Genomic DNA, 12,032 nt, shown 5'->3' on the forward strand with positions numbered 1-12,032 from the left:
TAAGTGAGTAAATTAAATTAATTAATGAAATGGAATTAGTTAATTAATTAAATAACGATAATTGGTCTAAATAAAGTAAATTAAGCCAATTAAGCAAGGTTTTTAAAACCAACCCAAAATGGCATTAACATTGTAGTGGTTAAGGATGACAATGGGGTGGGTTCGGAGAGGGTTTTACCCACCTCCTTAAACCTCTTAATCCATACCCGCCCCAAAACCCCATAGCAGGTTGGGTTTTGAGAATTCAAACACTCCCTGTATATGAAAATGCAAAACCCTCCCCAACCCTACCCTCCCTACATTCAAGGGTAAGGGTGGGTTGAATTTAGAACCTTCATCTAATTTCCTATTATTTATTGTCATATATAAGTAATGAATAAGTAAAATAACACAAATAAACAACAAAATTTCCTATTATTTGATTAAGGCGTGTAAGAAACACATAAACTATCAATTATCCTTCATGTAACATTTAAAATATTATTAAATTTAAAACCTAGTACATAAAGTTTATATGCTTTCCAACAATACGTCAATCGGGTTTAGTCTAATACCGTACCCTACTCATACTCATACGGGTTGTAGAATCCCAAAACCCATTCCTCAAGCAAAAAAAAACCCACCCTATCGAGGAGGGTTGGGGCAGGTACCCAACGAGTAGGGTAGAAATTGCCATCCCTAGTAGTGGTTCAACCATCTAGGTCAATGGTTTGTTAACCAAGTCTTTCTTTCTTTGAAAAATTTTTGTCCAAGTATAAAATTGAACTATACAATTGACCGGTTCTTGGATTAAATGGTTCAACTATCTAGGTCAAATGGAATTAGACAATTCGCTTAATGCATGGTTTTAACATCATCATTGACCCACGCAATCGAATCGTTTTACCCACAAACTAGTCATTTGTCTAGTTCCATTTTATACTTGGCTCTATTTTTTTCAAAAAAAGAAAAAAAAACACTGACTTGGTCAACAAACTATTGACCTAGATGGTTGAACCGCTAAATTCTTTGGGTCATTTTTTATTTTAATTATATTTTATTTTTTATTGTTCAAAATGTCATGGATTGATCTGTTCAAATCAGATGATCAAACCATTAACCCATAAACCAGTGACCAAAGTGATTCCATTTCGGGGTCAATTTTAAAAACATTACTTAATTGGCTTAATTTACTTATTTAGATTGATTAGCTTGGTTTATTTAATTCAATTAATTAACTTTGTTTCCATAGTTTATTTAATTGCTTAATTATCTTAATTAGTGTAACATATTTAATTTACTTAATGAATTTTATACCATCATAGACCCTAAAGTAATTAATTAACTTTAGGGTCTAAAACGGCCTTTTCTAACTTTAGCAATATCATATAAGCATGTTTTTATTATTTTATTCACTGCCTAATGGATCCATCAACATCGTTTCAAATGTCATTTTTTTTTTCTTACAAATGGCCTCTTCGTCAAAATTTGAGGTCAAAATGGCTTTTTTATATTTTTAGGGTGAAAATTAGCCTTTTTTTCACAAAGTTCAGGAGCGTTCAAAACCAAAAATCCGGTTCAATATTTATGGGCTCACCCATTCGAAAATACATTTGGTGACAGAGGAAACTATTGGCTCCAATTAACTCCACAAGTTATTTTATTCCTGCATGATATCTTTGCTTACATCCCTCAAAAAAAATTTTTTTTTTGAATGATTTTTCTTGAGGCATGGTAGGGTCTTCATCGAGAACAATGGACGTGTGATAGAGGGGAGGAGCAATGATGGTAGAGATAGAACTGTCAAAGCAATGAATGATATGGCCAGCTTAACTCATTAAAGCTTTTCTTGCATGGGCCAAAGTTATAATGACCAGATTTGATCACTATAAGAAAATTCCCCTAAGACGGCAGTGACAAAACCGTCGATTTATCCTCTTAAACTGCCGGCCTAAACCAATACTAGCGGTTTAATGGATGTCGTCATTGGTTGAATCAGCCTAGCCGACTTATATTGGCTTAGAGGAAAAGGACCGCCACCCTAGGGCACCGGTCCAACCATTCAAAAGTTGGTAATTATATTAATGAAACCGCTAGCTTAGGCAATGACAAAAAATTGACGGTTTTCCAAAGAATTTTTGGCCTATATATTGTAAGCCGACAATCAAAACTGTTGGGACAGATTATGGTAAACAACGGTTTTCTTCTTGATTGTCGTCTTAGTTTAATTAATTATGATTGTTGGTGTATATATAAAAGTAATATTTTTTAATCTCCATATTATCTTTGTAATGGACAATTGGAAGAAAAACATTCTTCATCTTTTTCGATTTTATGATACACAAACAAACAGCACTGACGATAATTCCTTCTATTTTAGATTCTTTCACTAAGCAAGCGGATTTAAAGAGAAATTTTTCATTAAGAAATCTGTTACTGCAAAGTGTGAAATATAAATGGAGAGAAAGGCAATCATGGAAGCATAGGAGAAGAGAAGCGATATCATATTTGAGGCAACGAAAGTGTGGTAGTAGCTATGTTTGATGAAAATGGAGATGCCTGTGTCGGTTCTACTTGCACCAGGTAATTGCAAAGTTGATGAAAGCGTACCTGAAGCGACAAGTGTGGCCACCACCATACATGAATATGCGGTTCGTTTCATCCATTCCTCTCCTTCTTTGAACATGCTACCGTGCATTTCAGTGAATAACATCTTAGGAGTTTTACCGTTCTTGTTACATTCTTGTTGGTGGAGAGGTGTGCGAATGGCTTGCACTTCCTGCAATGATGAGATCAAACAACTATATATTAGAAATATACAGGCAGAGTATGAAGAAGTAAGAAGAAATTGCAAGAAGAAAACTCAGCATAAACCACATAAGCTCACTCCGCAGTTGAAGAGCCGCACCATTGATTTGATTAAGTCAATGAATAGGTGGTAACTCTGCTACAAGATGTAATGTACTGTTTCCTGTCTTCTTATCAACGTAACTACTTGTTATATTCTTTGGCATATCAAAATTGTGGATGAATTGGAGTATCTTATCTTGACGGTAGATAATTGCAGCATGAAACAGGGTCATGCCGTCCTTGTTTCTCAGTCGACCTATTCCAGGATTATATTTAAATAACTGCTTATATGCATATTGCATACTAAAACATGACAAAGCTACCCCCATATCATATATATGTTTCTCTGGGTTTTCATGCAATAATCTCATATAAAATATCTAAAATTGTTATTTTATAAAATATATAAAATATTTTAAAGGGTAAATTGCTGAAACCTCCTCTCCTCTGTACTTTCTGACAGTTGTGGTTCAGTACCTAATATCGTTGTCCTTCACATTTACACCTCCTTCATTAATTCAATGTTAGAATGTTAACCGGAGTTATTGATGTCATCATCTCAACATTTTTAAATGTCAAGATTTCCTACACTAACCAAAATATCTTGAAAAAGAGGCATCTATGTCTTATTTGCATAGTAGGTTAGAACCTATCCTGACTCTCGCCTACCTCAACCCAATCGCTTGAATCCGTATATCCACCACACTCAGTATTTTTCTCAAAACACAAAAAAAATAAAAAATGTACGAGACACAAAAGTTTATAAAAATTAAAAATTTATACTAACAAAAAAGCCAAATTAAAAAAAGGATATGTTTTTCGGAAATACATTTCAACCAAAAAATTCAGAATTGTAGAAAATAATAAAAGGAAAAATTTGTAGAAAAACAAAGAAAACAATAAAACATTCAAAACTACATATTTCTTTAAAAAGTAGAAAATATAGAAAATACATAAAAATATTCAACAAACTATATATACTTCTATAGAAGAAAACACAAATTTTATGGTCAATGTAATAGGGAAGGGCAAATTTAAAAATCAATTTACCATTCAAATGATCAAAGTTGGGTATTTTGGTAATTTTGCCCACCTCTGTCTACTAAAAAAATGTGCAATATTATCAAAATATTTAGAGGATAACATTGCTATTAGAATAAAGTAGGGTGCCGAGCCACAACTATAAGAGAGTAAAAGGGAGGTTTCAACAATTTACACTTAGGGGGTGTTCTTTTTTCGGATTTTGAGAGGGGGGAAAGTTGGTCAATGGGATTTTGATTCCTGTTGACCAAGGAATGTTTATTTTCCTATGTATCACTTACCTGGGTAAGTAATAACCATCTCCTAATTGGGTAAATAACTTTCCTGAGATGGGAGGAGTTGCCAACACTTGAATGGGGCAAAAATGTTCCTTTTAATGATGGATTTTTATGGTTAAAATGATCATTTCCTTATTTACATGAGAAATAAAAGAACATGGACAAATGCACTTACCTAGGTAAGTCTTTATTGAAAATCATTTACCTGGATAAATAACTTAATGGAAAGCGAACAAGACCTTAAAGGTGTGCTTGGTTTGAAGGAAAAAGCAGAGAAAAGAAGGGAAAGATAAGGAAACATATACAAGCTTTGTAAAGGTTTCCTTACCTTTCCATACTTTTTCCTTCAAACCAAACATAGAAAGAGGGAGAGAATCTGTATTACTGTTAAATTACCAAGCTAAATGTCTCTTACTTAAAATCAGGTGCTATTGGGTCAGAATTCAGACGTGGTAAGCCCAATCAATGATAAAGTTGGCTATGAATATATAAGTACTTATATAGGCTTTGGGTCAGAACTAGCTAGTCCAAGCAATTTACAGCCCTAAAACCTCCTTTACAGTTTTGCACTGATTATTTAGGTTGGTTCAATAACTATGGTTTAGCAGGAAACCTAATCACCCAATAAAGACAGTTTGGCAATTAATAACAGGATTTAAATTGACAAGTTCATTGGTTGGACAGGTGGGAAGGCATTGAGGATTTATAAGTTGTAACCTCTAAATTCTTTCCTATTTTATTTCTCTGTCTCTGGAGTATTTATCCAGATTTATGTTTCTAATCTAAAAAAAATTTGGGAAATGTTTCAAAAGTATACATTGATGAGTATATTATTGAGCTGTCAACTGTTAAATTGGAATATGAAAAAACATTGGATTTGGCTTTTGGGTTGGAATTTGGAAACCGAGAGATGAGAATCAAAACTGTCATCTCTCTCTCTCACTCTTCCAACTAATCAAACTTTAATCCCAGTTGTTTTGACCTAAGCTGTACATATGCCCTTGTACCCCATCTCTATTTCTCCGTGGCATTTCTCGTAATTGTAGACAATTTCCGGTGCCTTTTACTCCTCTAGAACTGCCACTTCGAAAATGAATTAATAGCCTTTTAAATTCCACACTCGAAAGCGTAGAATCCACTCCCCATGCTTCAGCTCTCTCACACTTTTCTTTTTTCTCCATTCCTCGTCTGTCCCAACTCCCAACGCTTCTGCTTCACTAAAAAAGAAACAAAAAAGGGCATTAATCACCTTCTCTCTCTTTCTCTCTCATATGGAGGAGTCTCTAAGGAAGCTGGCTCTCTGGCACACAAAGACGTTCAAGCCCATCATGACCCACGACGAGTTGGAGCCAATCATGGCCACCCTCGGCTTCATTGGTCTTCCCTTATCACCATCACCGGCGGCCAACACAGGCGGCGTAGCCTGGAAAGAGTACGTATATTCCGCTTCCGGGTACCGGAATCCATCACCGATGGAGCCGCTGCCCCGGCCGAAGCTGCCTTATCCGAGAATCGACGGCCTGCATACCTACACGTATCGTGCCTTCATCGATGCCGTCACCTTTTACATAGGAAACTGTGATATTGGGAGCGATATCTCTGATATCTTCCATATTAGGTCCGTATTTTGCTCTCCCCTCTGTGAGTCTTTTTATTTTGTACAGCCTCTGTGAGTGACAGTCTTCTCTCCACACTTTTCTATTTATTTTATTTCTTTTCCTTACGTGGGTATTATTTGGTTTTTTAAAAGAAAATTGAAGTTTTATTAGACCATTCGCTGGGACTGGGCCATCTCCACACCCAGGTCCCAGGAAAGCTTATTAGTTATTAATTTGGCATTTTTAATAGTTTTAAGTTGTTTTGGGTCTTATGCATCAACTGATTTTTATATTTTATTGTATTTTATTTAATTTTATTTGTTAATTCTGTACTTGCAAAATTGGAAGTATAGGATTGGTTTGGAAGGTGTACAAATGAAAATATATAGAGTGCAACAAAAGCATACGTTTGATTATATTTGAACCTGAAATTTCGCAGAAAGGAAGAACCAATCAAAGGTGGGCCCCGTTGAGAGATGGGGCTAAGTTGTGGGGCTATAATATTTTGTGGGCTTTGTAACTGCATCTCCAATATTTGCTTCTCCTCTCCTCATTGCTTATTTTCTTATTTTCTATACCTTTGAAATTTGGTTTTCGAGGGAAAAGCCTAACTCCCAACGTCATTGATGATTTTTGATGCATCTCAGCCATGTGGCTAAAGGACACGTAGATGGGTGTGGCCTACACAAATTTACCACTTGTCCTGTATCTAGGGAAACAGATACTAGAATACTCTCGTTGTCACTCTCACTAAGTACATAAACAATAAAGTTGAACTTTGGTGATTGAATAAGGATCTCACATTCACCGGTGGATTTGAGTCAAATAGGACATATGACAATACTAGGTGAGGTGTTGGTGTTGAGTAGATTCCAATCTGATGTGCAGAAAAAGTTTCTTATCATATGGGTGGGCCCTGATAGTTGGGTCAGTAATTGGGCCTCAACCAGTCAGTAATTGAACCAACCAGTAGTTTGGGTCAGTAAATTGCTCGAAGGACAGTTTCTACTTTCTCAAGAGTTTACATTTGCCCCCACAGAATGCGCCCCAAAAACGTTATACATGCAAATTTCAGCGTGCATTGAGAACATTTCTCGTATTCGTTATTGGGAAATGTTCTTAATACATGATTGAAATGTGCTTTAGGACATTTTTGGGACGCATTCTGTGGGGCAAATTTGAACTCGTTTCTCAATTAACAATTAACACTCTTCCCAAACTGAGCCTAATATCCAATTTGTTGCATTTCTGTGCTGAGATTGGCACAAACCCTTTTAAGTTTTAACTGGCCAAATAGACTACAAAGTTAATGTTGGGCAGTTTTAGATCCCTCATATGCGGGGTAGTTTTATATCTACCTTACATTCACATTTGACACCGATCCAATGGTTAAATTGTTTCCACGTGGGAGGGTCCATTTTGAAAGGGGACAATGAATATAGTTCGATCTAGTTAAGTTATCTGCCTCCTGCCTTATCCTCTTCTGTCATCGCCTGTTCCCTACCATGTTCTAAATTCTAACTCAATAAATACATTAAAACCGGCTTTGATTGGTCTTTGACTTTTTGTAATGCCCATTTGAAAAGAAATTAGCTGGGTGGGCCCTTAATTTGGGCCCATAGGATTTTTTTGTAATTAACAGGTTTAGCTCATATTTTGTTTCTATGGTCTCTCTCTCTCTCCATCCGACGGGACATCCGGTATCATGGTCGAACTCGAACCCCTTGATTTTTGTTTTCTTTCAGTACATAATTCTAATTGGAGTGACAAGAGAAGTGCTTAAGTGCTAAGGATATTTTATTCGCTTACTCATGCATCTTTAACCATCCATCTGAATCTGAAACGTCATATATGTGGAGCTGCAGGATGGGACCCACCTTAACTGACATAACGTTCCAGATGTATTGTTAAGCACTGGTGCATTGCTCCCTAGAACACGTGCAGCACGTGCTCGGCGTGGCATCCTCAATTATAACTTATAAGTAGGTCCGACTAACGTGCACTGGGCCAATCTTTCAATGGTATAGTTATTGGGCTGTCTTAAAATCAAAATTGGATGGCAAAAAACCTGGCCCATAACTCATTTTGCTTTTCTTCATTTACATCATTTTGCTTGTGGTGGCTTCAAGTTTCAGATCTGACTAGGCTCTTTCTTTCCCTTTAGTCTCTGTTTGGGTGCTAAATAGTAAATATATTCAGACTTGGACCCATTCACTTTTAATTTAATTTTCACATGGATATAAAGCAAGAAGTAAATCTAATATCAACAAATTAATGGTCTAAAAACAGACAACAGAAAGAAAAAAATCAATTTGGCCTGATCTGAATGTGTTAGTTAGGTGAGAAAAGACTGTTCAGATAGACTTTTTACCATATCTTTCTCTTTACCAAGCCTGATCTATGAGACTGAGCATCCCAGTTTCTGAGTGTTATAACAGTGACTCTGCATTTTTGTTTTCTTTTTTTAAGCCCCATATGATTGTTCTATGGTTGAAATTAAATTAAATTTTAATGCATCTACTTCTCAGGGGAATGCCACTCCATAGAGTTTATGATCGGCCCTTCGATAAGAAGTTTCGTCGATTGGATGAGGATGAAAGCATCTATGTTTTCAGAGAGGGGACTCTGGATCAAGCAACATATTCACTTTACAATAGCAACAAGAATAGCAATGGCAGCATCTATAGCAACAACAATGTCATCATCCACAGCAAGGCCAAAAACACTAGCATATTCAATCTAGTTCCATTGAAAGACATCATAGTTTGATCTCTTCACACCCCCTTTTCCCCCAAAGCAACCCACCAAATTTTTGTAGTTAAACATTGATCAACTTTTTATGATCTCATCATCTGTTGTGACATAGTGCATTGTTCAATGGGGCAAAAGTTCTACCAATATGTCAATAATTTGATCACCTTTTTCTGAGATTAATTTCTAAGAGTTGTCAGCTCAAGTGGCTGACCTAAAGCCTCCAAAACAATCCTCTGCTTATGGGGTAGCTTTTTTCAGCAGAGTAGCTCTTTCCACATGACAAAGTAAAGCAGTTTCTTAGGTTTTACTTAAAGGGGTTCTATTTAGAAAGTGGCCTCTCAAGTGATGGAAAACTTTCCTCTAGTGGCTTGGATTCAAGTACATACATGAGAATAGGAGGTGGGGTAGGGATGTTCTGCAGATTCCAATTTAATCTCAGAAAAGTTTCCTCTCAGGTAAGGAGCACCTTCAGCTTAGGTTCAAAATCTGATGCAACAACATAAGGCATCTAATGGGAGCGGATTGCAGAAATAAAATGAAACCATCCTAAAGGGTCCCTATTTGGTTTCCTCCTACTACTAATAGGTTGTGCTTAGAAAATCTCTTTTATGATTGCTAGTGTTAATAGAATATGAGCTTAAAATCTAATTTGATCTCTACAAAAGCCTTTATATCCCTACTCACTAGGTAAAGTTTTCATAAATTGGCTTAAATGTATCTGAGTTTTTCAAAAAGGCTTAAATATACCTTGTTAGCTAGCCCCACTAGACTTAAACATACCCTCCACTGGAGGGGTGTAAGTTGGGTGGGTTGGGCTGGGTTTATGGTCAATTCAGGCCCGGTCCTAAAATTTAGACTTAAAACCTGAGCCTAGACCAAGTCGAGGTCAAGTCTAATCTTTCCAATCTAAACTCAGCCCGCACTGTAATTTTATGCACTTGGTAGGGCTGTTCATAAGAAGATCCAACCCGACCAACCTGGTCCGACCCAACCCGAATCGGGCGGGTTTTCTTCAACACCGGTTGGTTTTGGGTTATAAAAAATCATAAACCGATGATTCGGTTTGATTTTGGTTTTTACACATGAAAACCGAAACTGACCCGACCCGACCCGAACCGACTTGGTAGTTAGTTCTTCACTACTGAGTTCATCAAGAGGTATGTTGTAAACATTAAAGATGACCCAAGACCCATCACTCCATTAGTGAATAAAAAAAGAGTATATGAATAAATGTTTGCCTTAAATTTCAATATTGCACCACTACTTATCTACAGTAGCAGAGAGCATTTTCTTAGCTTTTGTTGGATCCGGCCAGCTTTGATAGTTTGATCCATCCATTATATATTTTCATGCAGATTGAAATCTTACTCCAACAAATAGTACTCTCAAACTCTGCTCCCTCCACAAAATCTGGATTCATAGATGGGCCACAAAACATTAAGGAAATGCCGGTTTCCTTTGAGAATGTAGAGCCAGAAATAAACAGCAACTGAATCACCACTACGTAGAGCCGAAACCGACCCAAACCGACTCAAACCGATCAAGTCGGTTTTGCTTAACACAGGGCCGGTTTTGGTTTCAATTTCAGGTAACCCGACCAGGTCGAATCGATTGAAAAAACATCAATAAACCGACCCAACCCAACCCGTGAACAGCCCTAGCAATTGGGTTGAACTCATATTAGTCAATAAACCCACTCTAAAAAAAGTTGGCCACTAAACTGGTTCAAATTCTAAAGGATTCACATCCATCTTGCATAATAGTTGTCTTCTATGACTATTAAAAGACTTAAACATACCCGATAATTAATCATGGACTAGAGTTACAATGGACAATGGATATGATTATTACTTCACTTGGAAGTTTGGTCCATCTCACCATGGACTTTCTAGCCTGAGTTTGGTTAATTCTTGTCTCATAGGATATCTCTATTTATTCGTCCAGACACCCATTCATCTTTTATTTGATATGCGACCCACATGAGTTTAAAAAATTGAGGGTATATTTCGAAATTTTGAAAGAAAATGAAGAGGAAAAGATCACAAGATATATCGGCCTTTTTGAAAAACTCAGGATATATTTAAGTCTTTTCTCTTACTTTTTCTTTTATATTTCTGTTTTGATCAGTAATATCAATAAACCCTATCTAAACAGAAATATAAAAGAAAAAGTAAGAGAAAAGGCTTAAATATATCCTGAGTTTTTCAAGAGAGACCACTAATTCAAACCCACTGCATTAAAGTTTTCATTCGTGACAAGTGGGAAGCTTTGAGAATGAGGAGTGGGAAGCTCCCACTCTCTATCAGTTCTTAAAAAATTGGAGAATGAGTTCAAACCCACTGCATTAAAGTTTCCATACGTGAGAAGTGGGAAGCTTTGAGAAGTGAGGAGAGGGAAGCTCCCACTCTCTATCAGTTCCTAAATGGAGAATGAGATGCATTTCAAACAAGTCTCCAACTCTAAGAAACCTTTCTGCTCATTCAAATCCTCTTCAGATTACTTCAATAAATCAGCCATACAGAACCTCATATTACTTCCAACCTCCAAGAAACTGGATGAATGGTAGCTATTACTGATTCCGTTCTTTCCTTCAAGTTTTCTTCAATACTGCTTATTTATTTTCCTCTGAATTCTTTGATCATTTCTTTTTTCAGGTTTTTTGACATGTTAATGAATGGAAAACGACCATCTTCGTTCTTGGATGCACAGATCCTAACGGCTACCTTGGTTCCTGCACAGTAAATGACCATCTTGGTTCAAGGAAAGTCCTTTGTGAAACCGCAATCCCCTGATTTCTTCAAACTTCATTTTCAGAGATCCGTTGTCAATCCGGTTAGTCTATTTAAATTTGGTATGAATCTCTGTTTTTGTACAACTGTTGTTATTTAAACTTGATATGTTGTTGAAATGGGTGGTAAAACACCCATTTTAATCTGCCGAAGCCTACTGTTTTGGTCACTCTATCAGCGACTGAAACATTTTCAGATATGTATAGATTAGTTTTGTTTGATATTTTAGTTTTCTATTTAAACATTTTGTACCTATACTTATCTTTTAAACCTGTTTTGTTCTTGAAAAGGGTGGTAAAGCACCCATTTTTTGTCTGTCGCAGCCTCTTTTATTCCTGGCTCTAACGACCGAACGAACAGAATTTCGGGTGAAGAAGAATATGATTTGGGCCGTTGGGTCGGGTCTATATTCGAACCGTTTTATACCGGTTACTGTTAATTTGAAATAATTACTGTAATTATTATACATATATATATATATATAATTATACATATATTATCTAATTATATATATATATATATATTAAATATGTGTGTATTATATATGTTTGTATTATATATATACACATATAATACATATGCGTATATATAATATTAATATTTCATATATAATTATACATATAATATGTATTATAATTATATATCTTTCATATATAATTATTAAATATACTCTTTCTCACACACACACACATATATATATATATATATATAATTTTATTACATATGTGTGTATTATACAATAT

The 12,032-nt window shown here is 35.9% G+C and overlaps 1 protein-coding gene and 1 long non-coding RNA gene across 2 annotated transcripts; both read left to right on the forward strand.

The window, feature by feature from the left end:
* Positions 1–5,269: 5,269 nt before the first annotated feature.
* LOC104599088 (uncharacterized) lies at positions 5,270–8,660 on the forward strand. Its single transcript, XM_010261458.3, has 2 exons — positions 5,270–5,766; positions 8,275–8,660. Exons 1-2 carry the CDS (start codon positions 5,420–5,422, stop codon positions 8,513–8,515), a joined length of 588 nt encoding a protein of 195 aa, XP_010259760.1. The 5' UTR covers positions 5,270–5,419; the 3' UTR covers positions 8,516–8,660.
* Positions 8,661–10,721: 2,061 nt separating this feature from the next.
* LOC104599089 (uncharacterized) lies at positions 10,722–11,604 on the forward strand. Its single transcript, XR_735464.3, has 2 exons — positions 10,722–11,062; positions 11,155–11,604. It is a non-coding gene; the product is annotated as an uncharacterized LOC104599089 (long non-coding RNA).
* Positions 11,605–12,032: the final 428 nt, after the last annotated feature.

This window comes from Nelumbo nucifera, chromosome 2 (genome assembly GCF_055504915.1).
Source record: "Nelumbo nucifera cultivar China Antique chromosome 2, China Antique-T2T, whole genome shotgun sequence".
In the NCBI taxonomy this organism is placed as follows: domain Eukaryota; kingdom Viridiplantae; phylum Streptophyta; class Magnoliopsida; order Proteales; family Nelumbonaceae; genus Nelumbo; species Nelumbo nucifera.

Excerpts from the sequence above, each read along its gene's own strand:
- LOC104599088 (XM_010261458.3), top strand. The coding sequence starts at position 5,420 with ATGGAGGAGTCTCTAAGGAAGCTGGCTCTCTGGCACACAAAGACGTTC. Across the intron at positions 5,767-8,274 it reads TCTGATATCTTCCATATTAG|GGGAATGCCACTCCATAGAG; the intron begins GTCCGTATTTTG and ends TCTACTTCTCAG.